The sequence below is a fragment of the Gymnodraco acuticeps genome, unplaced genomic scaffold (assembly GCF_902827175.1).
Source record: "Gymnodraco acuticeps unplaced genomic scaffold, fGymAcu1.1, whole genome shotgun sequence".
NCBI classification, from domain to species: Eukaryota; Metazoa; Chordata; class Actinopteri; order Perciformes; family Bathydraconidae; genus Gymnodraco; species Gymnodraco acuticeps.
In genome coordinates, this window is record NW_022991516.1 from 128,672 (window position 1) to 149,183 (window position 20,512).

General features: G+C 37.8%; 1 protein-coding gene across 1 annotated transcript in view; it reads right to left on the minus strand.

The window, feature by feature from the left end:
* LOC117533367 (14-3-3 protein epsilon-like) overlaps positions 1-18,292 on the minus strand; it is a 28,147-nt gene extending 9,855 nt beyond the window's left edge. Inside the window, 3 exon segments of the mRNA XM_034197063.1 lie at positions 7,463-7,569; positions 7,804-8,003; positions 18,088-18,292. Coding sequence (XP_034052954.1) covers positions 7,463-7,569; positions 7,804-8,003; positions 18,088-18,151 — 371 coding nt within the window. The 5' untranslated portion in view covers positions 18,152-18,292.
* Positions 18,293-20,512: the final 2,220 nt, after the last annotated feature.

Below are 20,512 nucleotides of genomic sequence, written 5' to 3' on the forward strand. Positions count from 1 at the left end.
TACCAGGTATTTGGTTCAACATGTAAGAAGTAGGAAAGTTCAGGTATTTGAGTTCAACATGTAAGAAGTAGAAAAGTACAGGTATTTGTGTTCAACATTAAGGAAGTAGAAAGTACAGGGTATTTGTGTTCAACATGTAAGAAGTCAGAAAGTTACAGGGTATTTGTGTTCAACATGTATGATTAAGTAAGTAGAAAGTAACAGGTATTTGAGTTTCAACATGTAAGAAGTAGAGGAGTACAGGTATTTGTGTTCCACATGTAAGAAGTTAGAAAGTACGGTATTTGAGTTCAACATGTAAGAAGATAGAACGTACAGGTATTTGAGTTTCAACATGTAAGTGAAGTAGAGAGTACAGGTATTGATGAGTTCAACATGTAAGAAGTAGAAGTACAGGTATTTGAGTTCAAACATGTAAGAAGTAGAAACGTACAGGTATTTGAGTTCAACATGAGAGAAGTAGAAAGTACAGGTATTTGTGTTCAACATGTAAGAAGAAGTAGAAAGTACAGGTATTTGAGTTCAACATGTAGAAGTAGAAAGTACAGGTATTTGAGTTCAACATGAGAGAAGTAGAAAGTACAGGTATTTGAGTTCAACATGTAAGAAGTAGAAAGTACAGGTATTTGAGTCAACATGTAAGAAGTAGAAAGTACAGGTATTTGAGTTCAACATGTAGAAGTAGAAAGTACAGGTATTTGAGTTCAACATTGAGAGAAGTAGAAAGTACAGGTATTTGTGTTCAACATGTAAGAAGTAGAAAGTACAAGTATTTGAGTTCAACATGTAAGAAGTAGAGAGTACAGGTATTTGGGTTCAACATGTAAGAAGAGTAGAAAGTACAGGTATTTGAGTTCAACATGAGAGAAGTAGAAAGTACAGGTATTTGAGTTCAACATGTAGAGAAGTAGAAAGTACAGGTATTTGTGTTCAACATGTAAGAAGTAGAAAGTACAGGTATTTGTGTTCAACATGTAAGAAGTAGAAAGTACAGGTATTTGTGTTCAACATGTAAGAAGTAGAAAGTACAAGTATTTGAGTTCAACATGTAAGAAGTAGAGAGTACAGGTATTTGGGTTCAACATGTAAGAAGTAGAAAGTACAGGTATTTGAGTTCAACATGAGGAGAAGTAGAAAGTACAGGTATTTGATGTTCAACATGTAAGAAGTAGAAAGTACAGGTATTTGTGTTCAACATGTAAGAAGTAGAAAGTACAGGTATTTGGTTCAACATGTGAGAAGTAGAAAGTACAGGTATTTGGGTTCAACATGTAAGAAGTAGAAAGTACAGGTATTTGTGTTCAACATGTAAGAAGTAGAAAGTACAGGTATTTGAGTTCAACATGTAAGAAGTAGAAAGTTCAGGTATTTGAGTTCAACATGTAAGAAGTAGAAAGTACAGGTATTTGAGTTCAACATGTAAGAAGTAGAGAGTACAGGTATTTGAGTTTCAACATGAGAGAAAGTAGAAAAGTACAGGTATTTGAGTTCAACATGTAAGAAGTAGAAGTACAGGTATTTGTGTTCAACATGTAAGAAGTAGAAAGTACAGGTATTGAGTTCAACATGTAAGAAGTAGAGAGTACAGGTATTTGAGTTCAACATGAGAGAAGTAGAAAGTACAGGTATTTGTGTTCAACAGTAAGAAGTAGAAAGTACAAGTATTTGAGTTCAACATGTAAGAAGTAGAGAGTACAGGTATTTGAGTTCAACATGAGAGAAGTAGAAAGTACAGGTATTTGAGTTCAACATGTAAGAAGTAGAAAGTACAGGTATTTGTGTTCAACATGTAAGAAGTAGAAAGTACAAGTATTTGAGTTCAACATGTAAGAAGTAGAGAGTACAGGTATTTGGGTTCAACATGTAAGAAGTAGAAAGTACAGGTATTTGAGTTCAACATGAGAGAAGTAGAAAGTACAGGTATTTGAGTTCAACATGTAAGAAGTAGAAAGTACAGGTATTGTGTTCAACATGTGAGAAGTAGAAAGTACAGGTATTTGTGTTCAACATGTGAGAAGTAGAAAGTACAGGTATTTGTGTTCACATGTAAGAAGTAGAAAGTACAGGTATTTGTGTTCACACATGTAAGAAGTAGAAAGTACAGGTATTTGTGTTCAACATGTAAGAAGTAGAAAGTACAGGTATTTGAGTTCAACATGTAAGAAGTAGAAAGTTCAGGTATTTGAGTTCAACATGTAAGAAGTAGAAAGTACAGGTATTTGAGTTCAACATGTAAGAAGTAGAGAGTACAGGTATTTGAGTTCAACATGAGAGAAGTAGAAAGTACAGGTATTTGAGTTCAACATGTAAGAAGTAGAAAGTACAGGTATTTGTGTTCAACATGTAAGAAGTAGAAAGTACAGGTATTTGAGTTCAACATGTAAGAAGTAGAGAGTACAGGTATTTGTGTTCAACATGTAAGAAGTAGAAAGTACAGGTATTTGAGTTCAACATGTAAGAAGTAGAAAGTACAGGTATTTGTGTTCAACATGTAAGAAGTAGAAAGTACAGGTATTTGAGTTCAACATGAGAGAAGTAGAAAGTACAGGTATTTGTGTTCAACATGTAAGAAGTAGAAAGTACAAGTATTTGAGTTCAACATGTAAGAAGTAGAGAGTACAGGTATTTGAGTTCAACATGAGAGAAGTAGAAAGTACAGGTATTTGAGTTCAACATGTAAGAAGTAGAAAGTACAAGTATTTGAGTTCAACATGTAAGAAGTAGAGAGTACAGGTATTTGGGTTCAACATGTAAGAAGTAGAAAGTACAGGTATTGAGTTCAACATGAGAGAAGTATGACAGAACGTACAGGTATTTGAGTTCAACATGTAAGAAGTAGAAAGTACAGGTATTTGTGTTCAACATGTAAGAAGTAGAAAGTACAGGTATTTGTGTTCAACATGTGAGAAAGTAGAAAGTACAGGTATTTGTGTTCAACATGTAAGAAGTAGAACGTACAGGTATTTGTGTTCAACATGTAAGAAGTAGAAAGTACAGGTATTTGTGTTCAACATGTAAGAAGTAGAAAGTACAGGTATTTGTGTTCAACATGTAAGAAGTAGAAAGTACAGGTATTTTGAGTTCAACATGTAAGAAGTAGAAAGTACAGGTATTTGTGTTTTAACATGTAAGAAGTAGAAAATACAGGTATTTGAGTTCAACATGTAAGAAGTAGAAAATACAGGTATTTGAGTTCAACATGTAAGAAGTAGAAAGTACAGGTAATTTGAGCTCAACATGTAAGAAGTAGAAAGTACAGGTATTTGTGTTCAACATGTTAAAGAAGTAGAAAGTACAGGTATTTGTGTTCAACATGTAAGAAGTAGAAAGTACAGGTATTTGAGTTTCAACATGTGAGAAGTTAGAAAGTACAGGTCGTATTTGTGTTAACAATGTCAGAAGTAGAATAGTAAAGTACAGGTATTTGTTGTTCAACATGTAAGAAGTAGAAAGTACAGGTATTTGTGTTCAACATGTAAGAAGTAGAAAGTACAGGTATTTGAGTTCAACATGAGAGAAGTAGAAAGTACAGGTATTTGAGTTCAACATGTGAGAAGTAGAAAGTCAGGTATTTGAGTTCAACATGTAAGAAGTAGAAAGTACAGGTATTTGGGTTCAACATGTAAGAAGTAGAAAGTACAGGTATTTGTGTTCAACATGTAAGAAGTAGAAAGTACAGGTATTTGAGTTCAACATGTAAGAAGTAAGAAAAGTACAGGTATTTGAGTTCAACATGAGAGAGAAGTAGAAAGTACAGGATTTGAGTTCAACATGTGAGAAAGTAGATAAGAGAAGTACAGGTTATTTGAGTTCAACATGAGAGAAGTAGAAAGTACAGGGTATTTGAGTTCAACATGTGGAGAAGTAGAAAGTACAGGTATTTGAGTTCAACATGAGAGAAGTAGAAGTACAGGCATTTGAGTTCAAACATGTAAGAAGTAGAAAGTACAGGTATTTGGGGTTTCAACATGTGAAGAAGTAGAAAGTACAGGTATTTGGTTCAACATGTAAGAAGTAGAAAGTACAGGTATTTGGGTTCAACATGTTAAGAAGTAGAAAGTACAGGTATTTGTGTTCAACATGTAAGAAGTTGAAAGTACAGGTATTTGGGTTCAACATGTAAGAAGTAGAAAGTACAGGTATTTGTGTTCAACATGTAAGAAGTAGAAAAGTACAGGTATTTGGGTTTCAACATGTAAGAAGTAGAAAGTACAGGTATTTGAGTTCAAACATGTAAGAAGTAGAAAGTACAGGTATTTGGGTTTCAACATGTAAGAAGTAGAAAGTACAGGTATTTGAGTTCAACATGTAAGAAGTAGAAAGTACAGGTATTTGGGTTCAACATGTAAGAAGTAGAAAGTACAGGTATTTGAGTTCAACATGTAAGAAGTAGAAAGTACAGGTATTTGAGTTCAACATGTAAGAAGTAGAAAGTACAGGTATTTGAGTTCAACATGTTGAAGTAGAAAGTAACAGGTATTTGAGTTCAACATGTAAAGAAGTAGAAAGTACCAGGTATTTGGTTCAACATGTAAGAAGTAGAAAGTACAGGTATTTGAGTTCAACATGTAAGAAGTAGAAAGTACAGGTTATTGTGTTCAACATGTAAGAAGTAGAAAAGTACAGGTATTTGAGTTCAACATGTAAGAAGTCAGAAAGTACCAGGTATTTGAGTTCAACATGTAAGAAGTAGAAAGTACAGGTATTTGGGTTCAACATGTAAGAAGTAGAAAGTACAGGTATTGAGTTCAACATGTAAGAAGTAGAAAGTACAGGTATTTTGAGTTCAACATGTAAGAAGTAGAAAGTACAGGTATTGAGTTTCAACATGTAAGAAGTAGACAAGTACAGGTTATTTGTGTTCAACATGTAAGAAGTAGAAAGTACAGGGTATTTTGAGTTCAACATGTAAGAAGTAGAACAGTACAGGTATTTGAGTCAACATGTAAGACGTAGAAAGTACAGGTATTTGAGTTCAACATGTAAGAAGTAGAAAGTACAGGTATTTGAGTTCAACATGTAAGAAGTAGAAAGTACAGGTATTTGTTCAACATGTAAGAAGTAGAAAGTACAGGTATTTGAGTTCAACATGTAAGAAGTAGAAAGTACAGGTATTTGGTTCAACATGAGAAGTAGAAAGTACAGGTATTTGAGTTCAACATGAGAAGAAGTAGAAAGTACAGGTATTTGAGTTCAACATGTAAGAAGTAGAAAGTACAGGTATTTGAGTTCAACATGTAAGAAGTAGAGAAGTACAGGTATTTGTGTTCAACATGTAAGAAGTAGAAAGTACAGGTATTTGAGTTCAACATGTAAGAAGTAGAAAGTACAGGTATTTGAGTTCAACAGTAAGAAGTAGAAAGTACAGGTATGGTTCAACATGTAAGAAGTAGAAAGTACAGGTATTTGTGTTCAACATGTAAGAAGTAGAAAGTACAGGTATTTGAGTTCAACATGTAAGAAGTAGAAAGTACAGGTATTTGAGTTCAACATGTAAGACGTAGAAAGTACAGGTATTTGTGTTCAACATGTAAGAAGTAGAAAGTACAGGTATTTGAGTTCAACATGTAAGAAGTAGAAAGTACAGGTATTTGAGTTCAACATGTAAGAAGTAGAAAGTACAGGTATTTGTGTTAACATGTAAGAAGTAGAAAGTACAGGTATTTGAGTTCAACAGTAAGAAGTAGAAAGTACAGGTATTTGTGTTCAACATTAAGAATAGAAAAGTACAGGTATTTGAGTTCAACATGTAAGAAGTAGAAAGTACAGGTATTTGAGTTCAAATGTGAGAAGTAGAAGTAAGGTATTTGAGTTCAACATGTGAGAAGTAGAAAGTACAGGTATTTGGGTTCAACATGTCAAGACGTAGAAAGTACAGGTATTTGTGTTCAACATTGTAAGAAGTAGAAAGTACAGGTATTGGTGTTCAACATGTAAGAAGTAGAAAGTACAGGTATTTGTGTTTCAACATGTAAGAAGTAGAAAGTACAGGTATTTGAGTCAACATGTAAAGAAGTAGAAAGTACAGGTATTTGTGTTCAACATGTAAGAAGTATGAAAGTACAGTATTTGTGTAACATGTAAGAAGTAGAAAGTACAGGTATTTGAGTTCAACATGTAAGAAGTAGAAAGTACAGGTATTTGTGTTTCAACATGTAAGAAGTAGAAAGTACAGGTATTTGAGTTCAAATGTAAGAAGTAGAAAGTACAGGTATTTGTGTTCAACATGTAAAGAAGTAGAAAGTACAGGTATTTGTGTTCAACATGTAAGCAAGTAGAAAGTACAGGTATTTGAGTTCAACATGTAAGAAGTAGAAAGTACAGGTATTGTTGTTCAACATGTAAGAAGTAGAAAGTACAGGTATTTGAGTTCAACATGTAAGAAGTAGAAAGTACAGGTATTTGTGTTCAACATGTAAGAAGTAGAAAGTACAGGTATTGTGTTCAACATGTAAGAAGTAGAAAGTACAGGTATTGTGTTCAACATGTAAGAAGTAGGAAAGTACAGGTATTTGTGTTTCAAACATGTGAGAAGTAGAAAGTACAGGTATTTGTGTTCAACATGTGAGAAGTAGAAGTACAGTATGTGTGTTCAACATGTAAGAAGTAGAAAGTACAGGTATTTGGGTTCAACATGTAAGAAGTAGAAAGTACAGGTATTTGGGTTCAACATGTAAGAAGTAGAAAGTACAGGTATTTGTGTTCAACATGTAAGAAGAGTAGAAGTACAGGTATTTGTGTTTCAACATATGAAGTAGAAAGTACAGGTATTTGAGTTCAACATGTGAGAAGTAGAAAGTACAGGTATTTGTGTTCAACATGTGAGAAGTAGAAAGTACAGGTATTTGTGTTCAACATGTGAGAAGTAGAAAGTACAGGTATTTGAGTTCAACATGTAAGAAGTAGAAAGTACAGGTATTTGTGTTCAACATGTGAGAAGTAGAAAGTACAGGTATTTGTGTTCAACATGTAAGAAGTAGAAAGTACAGGTATTTGTGTTCACATGTGAGAAGTAGAAAGTACAGGTATTTGTGTTCAACATGTAAGAAGTAGAAAGTACAGGTATTTGGGTTCAACATGTAAGAAGTCGTCGAAAAATAAGTAGTGGAGTAAAGTACTGATACCAGAAACATGTACTTCAGTATAATGAAGTTTATGTACCCCTTCCCACCTGTCAACAAACCTGCAGTACTGAAATAAAAGTCCACTAGTATACAGTTTTAGATAAGAGCATGAAGTGTTGCACCCCTTCACACACACTAAATCGGGCTCACAGGCATTTGCAGGTTTTATGGCAGCACATAAAAAGCTCAGTGAAACAAGAGATAATTGATTATAACGATGGTGTGAGATTTTTAGAGGCGGTGCTCATAATTCAGCAGCAGTTAGTTAATAGTAATAATAAATGAGGTTTAACCAGCGGGAAACACACTCTTCTGTATATATTAAATTAAATACGTACATTTTGTAGTAGAAAACCTTCGATTCTCCCGAAACTGCGGCTTGGATGAGATGTTTGTCCAGTACGTCCAGGATGTCGTTGCAGATTGACTTCAGCTCCTTCTCCACCTGCACAACAACACACCGGTTACTTTTATGCATGGTTACACAGAAGGAGCTTTAAACTGTAGGGTTATGTTAGCTATCGTTTGTTTATTGATCTTGTGTTTTATATACATGTTGACTAACCCCATTTACTGTTGTTGTGACAGTTGATCAATGGGGACTGCCCACGACACTATAAACTAAAAAAACTCCTGGTGCTAGAACCCAGTTCTGTGTTAATAACGAACAGTTTCTGACCGTTTTCCTGTATTCCTTGATCATCTTTAGTTTGTCCTCTCCTCCTTTGTTCTCCTCCTTCTGCTCCAGGCTGCTGATTATCCTCCATGAAGCTCTTCTGGCTCCGATCACGTTCTTATAGGCGACCGAAAGCAGATTCCTCTCCTCCACCGTCAGCTCCACGTCCATGCTGGCCACGTTCTTCATCGACTCCACCATTTCTACAAACACAGGGGGAACAGATTCAGATTCAATAATAATAAGTTAAAGGTCACCTATCATGCTATTTTTAGCTAATAGCATAGGTCTCTATAGATTTGGGGTATAAAGCTTTAAAGAGGAGGGGTCTGAGCTCATGCGGGACCCGGCAGATACTGTCTAAACTAAATGCTGCCGTGATGAAACGCCATATCATGGATTATCAAGGATTCTCTCTGAAACAGTTTGGAGCTCAAAGGCTTTCTCTCTTGTCGGTTATACCACACGGTGAGTTCCTTTTTACTTCCTGCTTCTTCACACACATGCTCTCCAGTACAGGTTAGCTCTGAGTGTTAGCGATGCTAATGTAAACACCGACCATATTACGTCCAAAACAGTCGGGCATTGTTTCTGATAGCAACGTTTCTGATTGGGCCGTGGGTCCACATTTCAGATATTACGTCATATCGGACGCAAATCTGGATCAGCTCCGTTGTTACCCGTTTTTAGAGATTTGGGTACGGAGGAAAAGAGAGAGGGTTTTATTTCCTGACACTGCGGGAGTTCCCTGACACACCGGGGACACTTGGTGATGTATAGAAGACATCAAAAAGTGCATTTTGCATGATAGGTCCCCTTTAAATGTATATAGCGCCTTTCAGAGGACCCAAGGTTGCTCTAAAGAAAAACAGGAGTAAAATTAATTCGTACATTAGCTACAGTGTAGATATTAGGGATGGGATTAATCAAATATTCGAAAGGATTCAGGTATTCGAATATGAATCATTTTTTTAATGGGAGGGGTGCCTAAGTTGATTACATATTATCAAATGGATTAATTAAATGTATACGACGGAGAAATAAAAATATCAAAGATAAGTTGGTTTGGTTTCTATATGTATTTGATTATTTATTTATTATTAAAAAAGGTTTTTAGGATACGGAAATTCGGTTAACAGTTTTTTTGGGGGTTGAATATTCGAATATAAAATGTGCTTTCAAATTCCCATCCCTAGTAGATATGTCAATTAAAAACTGAAGTCACAGTCTCCTCCAAAAGAGCGACATGAATATATAAATAGTGCAAGAAGAGTCTATATATAGGGGAGCACATAACTTTCTTAGCGAGTTACTCAAATGAGTACCAGGAGACAATGTTTGCTACTCAGGGCTGCCCACAGTTTGTATTCATCCACATGGTTGAGTTTTCCTCCGGCAACAACTGTTAAATGTTTTGACCTCGATCATTTATCATCGAGTGGGGGGGGGGGGGGGTCTCAGAATTTGCACTCGTAAACCCTCTAATCCCGCTGACAGGTGACACCAATCTCCACCGCTGACATAATCTACCTTCAGACCCCCGACACTAAACATAGAGCAGATACTTGGCAGGGCTCATAGCTGGGATGCATTGTTCCTATTTTTAAAAAGAAGGTACAGTAAAGTTCCTGACCCCTGAAGCATTGTGGGGCATTTTTTACGAATGGGTCACAGTTTAAAGTATACGGCATTATTGTTTTAAATCTTTATAAACCAATCACATTTACAGTATTGGTGTGAATGCAGATATCTCAAACCCAATTAAACCCAAACTATGTGAATGCCAAAAGAGCCCCTTTTCACCCTTTTGCCACAACACTCTAAAATGTCTGGAGCCACAATACATATTCGATAACACAGCATGCTAATTAGCAAACAAATCTAAGTGGGCAGAGCTTATATCGATTAGACTTATGGTACACGTTTGTTTTTTGTTCAAAAATTGCATCTTCATAGGTGGCGCTAGTGAGCACGTTAAATGAAATCGGACCCATTCACTGCACTCACACGAAATGACCGCCAGTCCTGACGTCCGTGCTAAATGTTTAAGTCTATATATATTAAGGATGCACGATATTGGTTTTTTGAAACCGATACCGATAACTTCCTGCTTCTCAAGACCGATAACATATATATATATATATTATATTATTATCGATTAAATGTACCTGTAGTTTTTGCACACCTGGTGGTAGTAGTGAGCAAATGACATGAGCATTACTACTATGAACAAAACAAAGCCAAGAACAGTTTTGACTCTCGTCAAGCGCCATCATTTCTATGATGAGGTTAGAGATCGTTTTAGCCCTGGGGTCGTCTCTGGCAAACTGCTTGCCTTTTCCAAAAGCCTCGTCGATAGGTAAAAGCCCCGGTGCCTTTGCAGCTGGCTTTGGATTCGCCACTAGTTTAGCAGCGCAGGCGTCTTCGTACGCTTTTAACACACCATCGTAGCGATGGCGATGTTTCAGGTGACTAATCAGGTTGGAAGTATTATAGCTCGTTGCCTTTTTCCCTCCTCGTGGAACTTCTCCATTTGTTAATACAAATAGCAAGCGAACTATCTAACTCTGAAACTTTGAAATAGTTCCATACTACCGGCGACATGTTTGTTTACTGTCCTGGCTTCACGGCCGCACACCATTTACGTCACAGCCAGGTATGAGTTAGGGAGCGCTGGATTTGTGAAGAACTCCCCTCTTCCTAAACCACTAATACCACAGTACTGGCAAAACGGGAGGAGCCGAGTGAAAAACAAGCGCCCCTCATCCCAATCCACCCACACCGCAGTATTTTGTTCTTTTTTTTTACCCAAAAAATATATTGTATATTATCGGGTCTATTAATACTGGTATCGGGTTTATCGGGATGACGTCATAATTCCTAATATCGGACCGATAATTATCGTGCACCACTAATATATATATATATATATATATATATATATATATATGCAACAAATTGGGTGCGTTGCATCCGTGAACCTAATGATAACCATAAAGGTAAGCCGGCACTGTAGTCAGTAAAAGCAAAGGAATCCATACACAAAGAATTAAACTCTATTTCCAGAGGTGCGAAGTAACTAAGTACAAGGTCTGAGTACTTCTACTTTTACTCCAAGATCTGAGTACACAGACAGTGGCAGAACTTCAGTGTTAGTATTATTAGATCTCAGTGCTGCGTTTGACACTGTTGACCACAGCATATTACTAGACCGACCGGAAAACTGGGTGGGACTTTCGGAAACAGTTCTGAATTGGTTTGAATCCTACTTAAAGGACAGAAACAACTTTGTTTCTATAGGTAAATACACATCTGAGTTGACAAATATGACATGTGGGGTTCCTCAAGGCTCCATCTTGGGGCCTCTTCTCTTTAACATCTACATGCTACCACTGGCTCAGATAATAAAGAACAACTAAATAAGTTACCATAGCTATGCAGATGACACACAAATTTACGTAACAATTTCACCAGGAGACTATGCTCCAATTCAAACACTGAGTAAGTGCATTGAACAAATCAATGACTGGATGTGTCAGAACTTTCTCCAATTAAACAAAGATAAAACTGAGGTAATGGTTTTTGGAGCCAAGTCAGAACGTATAAAAGTTAGCGCTGAGCTTCAGTCTGCAATGTTCAAAACAACAGATAGAGCCAGAAATCTAGGTGTAGTCATGGACTCTGACCTGAGTTTCAACAGTCACATTAAAACAGTTACTAAATCAGCCTACTATCACCTAAAGAATATATCTAGGATTAAAAGACTAATGTCACAGCAGGATTTGGAAAAACTTGTCCATGCTTTTATCTTCAGTAGACTCGACTACTGCAATGGTGTCTTCACAGGTCTCACTAAAAAAAATCTATTAGGAAGCTGCAGCTGATTCAGAACGCCGCTGCTCGAGTCCTCACTAACACTAAGAAAGTGGATCACATCACTCCTGTTCTGAAGTCTTTACACTGGCTTCCTGTGTGTCAAAGAATAGATTTCAAAATACTGCTGCTGGTTTATAAAGCACTGAATGGTTTAGGCCCAAAATACATTTCTGACCTCCTGCTAAATTATGAACCATCCAGATCTCTCAGGTCTTCAAGGACTGGTCAGCTTTCTGTCCCCAGAGTCAGAACTAAACATGGTAAAGCAGCATTCAGTTATTATGCTCCAAATATCTGGAACAAACTCCCAGAAACCTGCAGGTCCGCTGCAACTCTGACTACTTTTAAATCCAGCAAGAAGACTTTTCTTTTTGTCGCTGCTTTTAATTGAACTATTCATATCTTAGACTGCACTGTAACTTTTATCCATGTATTTTTTCTTTTAATGTTTCTTTTATTAGCTTTTCTTTTTAATGACTGATTTTAAATAACATTTTCTGAATGTCTTTCATTTTTTGTAAAGCACTTTGAATTGCCTTGTGTTGAAAGGTGCTATATAAATAAACTTGCCTACTTCTACTCAAGTACAAGATCTGAGTACTTCTTCCACTTCTGTCTATTTAATATTTGACTTTTTTAGCATTCATCCATGGTTAGTTTTGTGTCGCCTCAAACTCTAAGATAAAAGGTGTTTCTTTGAAATACTTATTAGTATCTATTAATAGCTGTCATTTAATTAAATGTTTTCTATCAGAGCTGAACGGACGGCCTCCTCCCTTGTTATTAATGGCCCTTTGTGAGAAACAGGTACATTTTCCTTATTGAAAAACAGCACTTCCTGCTTCTGTTCATGAAGGGTTTAAAGCTCCAAGAGGTTTCTGTCATCAGTGTTTTATTAAAGCAGAGCCCAAGCTTTAACTCTTTTAATGCAGACATGAATCACCTTTGGACACTTATGGGATACAGGGAGCCGGGCCAGGACAATGTGATGCGTCCGCTGCTTAGACATCTCAAGGTGATTCGGTACGATGGTGAGTGCAGGAGCAAAATTAAGATAGAAAACGGCAATTATGCCCTGAAGGAGCTGCTAATTACAGAACGACCCGTTTCCCTGGGGATGAACGGAAACACCAGGGGGGATATTTAACCAAATTACAAGGAGCTGTTTGAGGAGATGTAGAAGGAGAATTAACATTAGCGTGCAGACACAGAAATAAAAGATATTAAAGATAGGTGTTGGTTCATGTTCTGTGTATTAGGGCTGCTGTACGATTTGGGGAAATAATCTAATTGTGATTTTTCTGACAGATATTGCGATTTGTTTTTAAGCGACCCAACGGAAGTTTATTGTAAAATGCAGCCATATCTCCGGCTAGGAGGGTCGCATCAACGTGCTCCCGTCTCTAGCACCCCCGCAGAGACGAGTGAAAAAACTAAACTTACATGAAACTTCCGTTGGGTTGCTTTAAAGTCAAGCTTCAGTTTAAGATGCACCCTGTAATAGAAACTTGTGATGGAGCATTACTAACAGCGTTTCCGCCAGGGGGCGTCTTGCCGTCATTTGACGCCTTATTCAGCTCAGGACGCCCTGAACGCGAGCCGAGGGCGTCCAAAAATATTAATAATTCGAGAGAAGATCAAGAGTTTTTATCGCTTGAAATGAGGAAAAGGAAAAGGAAAAAGGACGTCCCTCTGTTGGAGGGGCAAAGGAGTCCGGTGGGATTCTTTTCGGAGTATTGAAGATCGTTTCCCCGACATCGAAGGTGCCTGCTACAGGACAACACGGAACGTGTGCGATTTGGACGCAATGAGCGGTGCTAGTGGAGCACGCGCGTGAGCTGCGAGCACCAGAGCCTCGCAGCGGAGAAACTGAGGCTCCGTGGTAAACTGTGGAAACATGAAGAAACGTTTAGGAGCCGAAACAGCCGGCGCTTTAAGAGAGCCGAGCCAAATGATCCGGCTCACTAACGTAAAAAGACAGTATCTATAAGGGACGGCTCGAGTCAAAACACCCCTCGGGGTGGACGCCCTCTCAGCCCTGGTCTGGCGGAAACACTGATTACTAACCTGACTCAGATGGTTTCACCAAAGCATCTAAAGCTCCGCTGGAAGCCATTTGGAAAGGGCAGGCACTTTCAAAAATACTTGGCAGGTGATTGGATCAATCTGTCTATCACCTGCTATCATGGGCCACTTCTGATTGGTTAACAATGGCTGGTACATGTGGAGCACAGCACTTCTGATTAGTGTGAGAACTCGACACACACAAGAACAAAAAATACAAATAAAAAAAGATCGCAGGCTTTGCGATTTGATAATTGTATCATTTAAAATCGCGATTTCGATTTAAAATCGATTAATCGTTCAGCCCTACTGTGTATGCCAATATGCATTCACACACCCTCATGGATATTTCCTTTTATATTAAATAAACAGCATTATGCGTGGTAAGCTAAAGACATGCAATAATGATTTTAAATAAACCAATCTCAGTTTCATGCTGCATCGAGTCTCTCCTGCTGCTCACGAATCTGAGAGCAGTTCAGCTTCCAGACGGGGAGTCATCTGTTGAAGCAAATAGCAGCACAGAGAAACCTGATGCTTCAGCTTTAGAGCCAGGAGGAGCTCTGCTTTGATCACTTTACCCTCCACAGCCTGCACTCAAACACACTCTCTGACCTCCGTGGCTTTTTAAAAATCACTTCTCAGCATTGCATCTCCACCGATGTATCGCACAAATCACTCGAGCACTTCCTGAAACACGCCGCGCTTCAATATCTTATTTTTGGGGGTGAAAAAAATATTGAAACTGATCTGTTATTGGACATTTCACTCCTAGACTCTTATGTTTATATCAATATCTAAAATTGTACCATTTGATCTTATGTTTTAACGTTTGTATTCATATTCTCTTTTTTAAATTAATCTTTTATTTGTGTTTTATTTTTAACTTCTTATGTTCGCACCTAGTTAGGATGCCACCTGGGCGCCTCCCTAGGGAGGTGTTCCAGGCACGTCCAGCTGGGAAGAGACCAAGGGGTAGACCTAGGACCAGGTGGAGGGATTATATCTCTTCGCTGGCCTGGGAGCGCCTTGGGACCCCCCAGTCAGAGCTGGTTGATGTCGCCAGGGAAAAGAAAGTTTGGGGCTCTCTGCTGGAACTGATACCCCCGAGACCCGACCACGGATAAGCGGAAGAAGATGGATGGATGTTCGTACAAATATTTAAATGTTATCGTTACATTTTTATATGTATTTTTGTCATATTAAAATGGAGCACACAACCCATTTTGTCTTCTAAATAAAGTATTCTAATTATTATAAAGCAATTAAACTAATGAAGCCACTGTTTTAGTGATTACATTTACCTTTTTAATATTGTATTTATTAAATTCTCAAACGATCACAAAACCTAATTTCCCCCGGGTTGAATTAACTATCCTGCTTCTCACACATATTTTTAAGTAAAGCCAAAAACTAAGATTATTAATCAAGTTATTTTAATTCTGATTGGTCCTCACTTGAAGACGTGGAAGCTGCACAGTCATTGCTGATTGAACAGTATTTATTAGCCTTTATCATTTTCTCTCTATCAGACCGACTGTCACAAGTCAAGCTCGGCTGAGATTAGACATTTTTGCTAAACTTGCATCAAAGTCTTTTGGTGCAAATTGAAAATGTACATACCTACAGATAATTGAGTTATTTCCCAGCTATTGTAATGGTTCAAATGTGCACTGGAAGCATTACAAGATCAATAGATGGTGCTAAAATAAACTAGTGAGTGTGTTTTAAGTATTTTTAGATATCTGCTGGGTGTGCCTGCTACTGATCAGCATCTCTCTTCACTTCAGATGAGACGGCTCCTATAAAAAACCTCAGACAGTCGATGGTTTCTTGCCATCATAACAAGTGCAGTATGTTTTCAAGATGAACGATATGGTAGGCTGTGTGCACACTTTGATGTGGCTTAAACTGATGCAACACAATGTGTGGAGGGGGTCATGTTAGTCCATAAAGGATGTGCTGCAGTGCATTCACGCCCTAAAAATGCAACTTAGCTATTCTGAAAAAGATCCTACAGCATGCATACATTCACCACATCAGCAACTAACCCCAGCAGCTATTACCATGCATACAAAGTCTATCTGTTGCTATTAAATATTGATTCTTTAAATGGTGCAGGCTCTATATGAGGCAGGGTAAATATCTGGACCTTTCGGGGAGCTACAGACAATGAGAGTGCAAGACATTGGTTGAAGGGAAACCTGCGTGTGCACTTTGCTGCATTTGCATTTACAGTCACCGCCGTTAGCTTAGCGGTGGTGACGTGAAGTCATGTGACCGTGCTGTAGTTCCTTTATAGCCTAACGTTAGCTTTTTACTTCATATCAATCATAAAGTGGTGTTAATATGTGATTATCCTGCTGAACAAAACTTGTAGGTGTCATAAATGTTAGTTTGCCACAGAGATTATTTTCTGCAATAATCCAAAATCCATTGAAACGGTCCCATTGCTTTTTGCTAACTTCGTGGTCGGCCTACAAAAATACGCCATCACTGCACCACATACCCCGGGAACAAAGACAAACTAGACGATAACATATCAAAATGTTATAGTAGCTGGCTTTGTGGAATGGACCAAGATGTAAATTGTCTGAGAAAAAAACAACATAATCTTGGAAGTCCTGAGTAACAGCCTTTGGTGAACTTTAGTCACTCAATATGGTTTTCCATTTGTTTGTCCATTTCTATACTTTGCAGGGTTTTTCTAGAAAAATATAGTAAGAGGGCGCCAATGTCACTTACGGACAAAATTACAGCCCCGCCCACTTTCCAGCTAAAATAATGCAGCAGAACGAAGCAGAAAATAATAGTGTCTTCATGTCTTAAAGCTGCGGAGTCATATATTGGGTTACCTCAAACCACAAATAAATCTACAGTTACGGTTTCTTTACTTCCTCTACAGCAAAAAGGAGAGTAAAAGAAACTCAGAAATCTCAGTGTCAGCCTGCTGCCTCCATCCATCCCATATTTATTCTACGTAAAAACCAAGCTGTCTCTGTCGTCTCCATCTGACACAGTAATTCTACTGTTTTTAGCCTAACAGAAATATTGTTTTCTGTCATCACTTTGACATTTAACAGAGAAAATCTGCATCTTTGCACGAAACCCTGCTTTTTCTGTAACAACGTAAATTCTCCCACTGTTGGACGATTACATGAATTCTGGTTCTGACTTCCAGCTGCAACACAGATTCAAACCTTAAAACAAGATGTTGAAAAGGGATGTCACTAATTGGGAATGCACCAAAAACAATATGGAGATCGCTCTCAAGCTAGAGTCCCTAGAACTTGTTTGTCAGGTTAATTGAATACAAAAGTGCTTGGTGGGGTGGCTGGTTAGCATTAGCTCGATTTGAGAATTCATTTTTCAAATTCTGTTGCACGTTGCACAAAATATCAGAGGTGGAAGAAGTACTCATATACTGTAACTTAAGTAAAAGTACTACTGACAAAAAAGTACTACAAGTAACACTCATGCATTCAAAATCGTACTCAATCTGAAAAAAAAGGAATATTGGCACCAAAATATACTTATAGTACCAAAAGTAGACATTATGCAGAATGGCACATTTAAATACCATATGTACTTAAATGATTACATTATAATAAATCATGCAATAATCTCTCCAATGTTGCAAATGGTAAAAGAGGGGTTTATCTAAATTACTTTATAAAATACTGGATGGCTTAACCTATAATAGTATATAGTAATGTATTAGTTCATTTAAATTGTGTATTTATAATCTAAATGGGCAAAGTAGCTAGTGACTACCCCTGTCAAATTAATGCAGTAGAGCCAGGTATAAAGGAGGATACCTTTACTCTACATGTATATAGATTTCTGCATGTATATAATGTGTGATGTACAAAAACAATCATATAAAATACAAACAAATAATGAAAAAATAAAGAAGCATTGAAAAAAAGACATGAAAGAAAAAACACTTGTATTATTATAATAATAATAATAATAAAAATGAAATGAAATAAAGAAACACTTGAAAAAATTACTACATGTATTAATGCAGTTGAATGGTGTGACGCGTGTCGGTAAAGAAAGGCTAGCTAGCCAGTTAGCACCTGAGCTAGTTAGCAACCGAGCTAACATTAGCCAACTGTCTCTGGAAATGAACGACTGGCTTTAGCTCACCAGCTACCACCAGCTAACCCCGGGCCATGCGACAAAAGCACGCCGACCAACACGGCACTTCCCTTTGTGAGACGACACCAATCAATTATAACCTTTTTATGATTAATTCTGCTAGAGAAACCTCCGCCATTTTGTGCCTGTGAAGTGTTTTAGCTTCGTCTCCAACTGATTATTCTTTATTATTCTCGGACTCACCGTCATATCTCTCCGCTTGCTCGGCCAGTTTCGCCTGGTACACATGGTTCTCTCTGTCCGCCATGGTGGTGCTGGGGGACGGGGGGAAGTCCTGCAGGAAAGGGTTATTCTGGGCAGAAAGAGAGACACTGGAGGCGGTTCAGCAGCTCCTGAACTGAAGACCCACCGGTGGATCTGCCGTAAAGATGGCGACGCTCCTTCATCCGGGTACCCACGCAACGGTCTTTCTTTTTTTTATCTGTTTATCATATTAATAATGTATGCATCATATGTTGAACAAAAACGTCCACATTAGGGGCAGATATATAAAGTAATACAAAATAACATACAATAAATAAATAAAAACACAGTTCATATTTCATATTTTCACGCAACTGTCTTGTTAAAAAAAATGTATTCGAGAACATTATATGAACACCATATTTTTTGCAGTGATGTAAATTATGATTATCATTATTATAACTATTTATTTTATTTTTGCAGTGGTGTAAAATAACTACGTCGATTTTTGACGGAGATTTCCGGTTGGGCGTCTTGCCTTCAAAATAAAAGCACGATAAGAAATCACACCCAAAAAAGTGTGACTCACTTTTGTATAGGTGTTGTAAAGTAAAGTACATTTACTCAAGTAATGTACTTCAGTTCAATGTTGAGGTACTTTACTTGAGTATTTCAATTCTGAAGTGTACTCACTAACCCTGTAGCAACCTGGAAATGCCCCGACCGTTGAAGTAGATTTTTATGAATGTTCTTAGTGGCCAAACGGTGGTACTACAATTTCCGTGACGTCATTTTGGCCCCAAAAGACGTTTCCCCGTTGACTTTCATTGGGGAAAGAGACGTCTGTAAATCAGTGGATAGTTTGTTTTGGGATGAATAAACTACCCAGCACGAACACATTAATAGCCCTTGTTTAAATATTTAGGGTGTAATAGGTGTCAAATGCGCTAAAAAGTTGAATCCAGAGGTATTTTCTCTCTCCATTCATCTGACTGACAGAGAGCGGGAGATTAGAAGCGGAGTTTAAGGGAAAACTGTACTGCGCATGCTCTGTGGGCCCGCGTACGGGTACGTTCTGAATCTACACTAGTTTCATTTTGTGCTTCATGCGCCACAGAGCAGCTCTCATAGGAATGAGCGGAGCTGTTCTCTTTGTACATCCACAAAATACACACCTTCCTGCCAAGTCCAGAAATAAACCTCTCTCCAAAATGACCCCCAACAATATCCATTAAAATGAGGGGGACATTTAATTAATAAAAACATAAATATAAGCAAAAATGAAATTAATGTAAAATCTCAATTTCTATCTTTTTTCACAACTTTTCCCCCCATTTTAGAAAAGGACACAGCAACAATGCCTTATTAGATGCCCAAATTGTTCAGAACATCCCATAAATTGCACTCTACTAGTGCGGTTAATGGGAAATGTCTATGTAACTTTAAATACAAATGCATTTAATAGAGATATCTTGGCTCAAGACGTGAAATTAAACCATCACTTCAAACTGAGGAAGTAATTTAATCACATTAAATACAGGATTATTATGGTGTATTTCACCTTTCAAAATAAAGTGATTTTAAGGGTTTCTTATTTCAAATGGCTTGAAAGATATTGCATATGATATATAGTTACAGTAAATGGGAAAAATTTACTTAAATGTACAGAATACCAGTGGCGTTTTCTCCCGGAGGCCAAGGGAAGCCAGGCTTCCCCTGTTTTTTCGGATTGTAGTTATAATTTAAATAAATAAATACAAACACTTTGTTTTGTTTCGATAATTCTCCTTTGCTGTGTGTTGCTGCCGGCCCGGCTCTCCCCCATTCTCATTGAGTATTTTACAAAGAGTGAAACAAACAGCGCCCCTCTAGATGTTATGGTGAAACAGTAGATTGCACTCACTGTTGCGAGAGGAGGCCAGCAGAATCTAGCTTCCCTTGGTGAAAAAAAATGGAGGGATTGACCAATCAGATGAGGCCCACGTGATGCCCCTGCCAACCTGTGATTGGTCAGGGCCATGCCAAGGGAAGCTAGCCGCCTCTTGCTTCCCTTCAGAGGCGGCTGGCGGCTGGCGATTTGATTGGACACTGCCATCCAATCAAATCACATCAACATCAGTTTTAATACTGTAACTGTCATCACCGCCGTTAGAAATTATCAAGCAAATGAAGCATTATGGAGGGTGGAGATTTGGCGTACTTAATCAAACATAACTTTACTAAACTTCCGCTACAGCAGCAACTAAAAATTAAATCAGATGACAGGCAAATGCCCGCACTCGAGCTGTGTACGCAGAGGAAAAAGGGAGAGAATCGGACGTTCAATGAGGACAATTATGTCCGCACGGAGTGGCTAACTGGAAGCGCTAAACTTCAGCGTCTATTTGGCTGGCCATGTCTTCTTTTTGACAAGGATTCGTGCTCC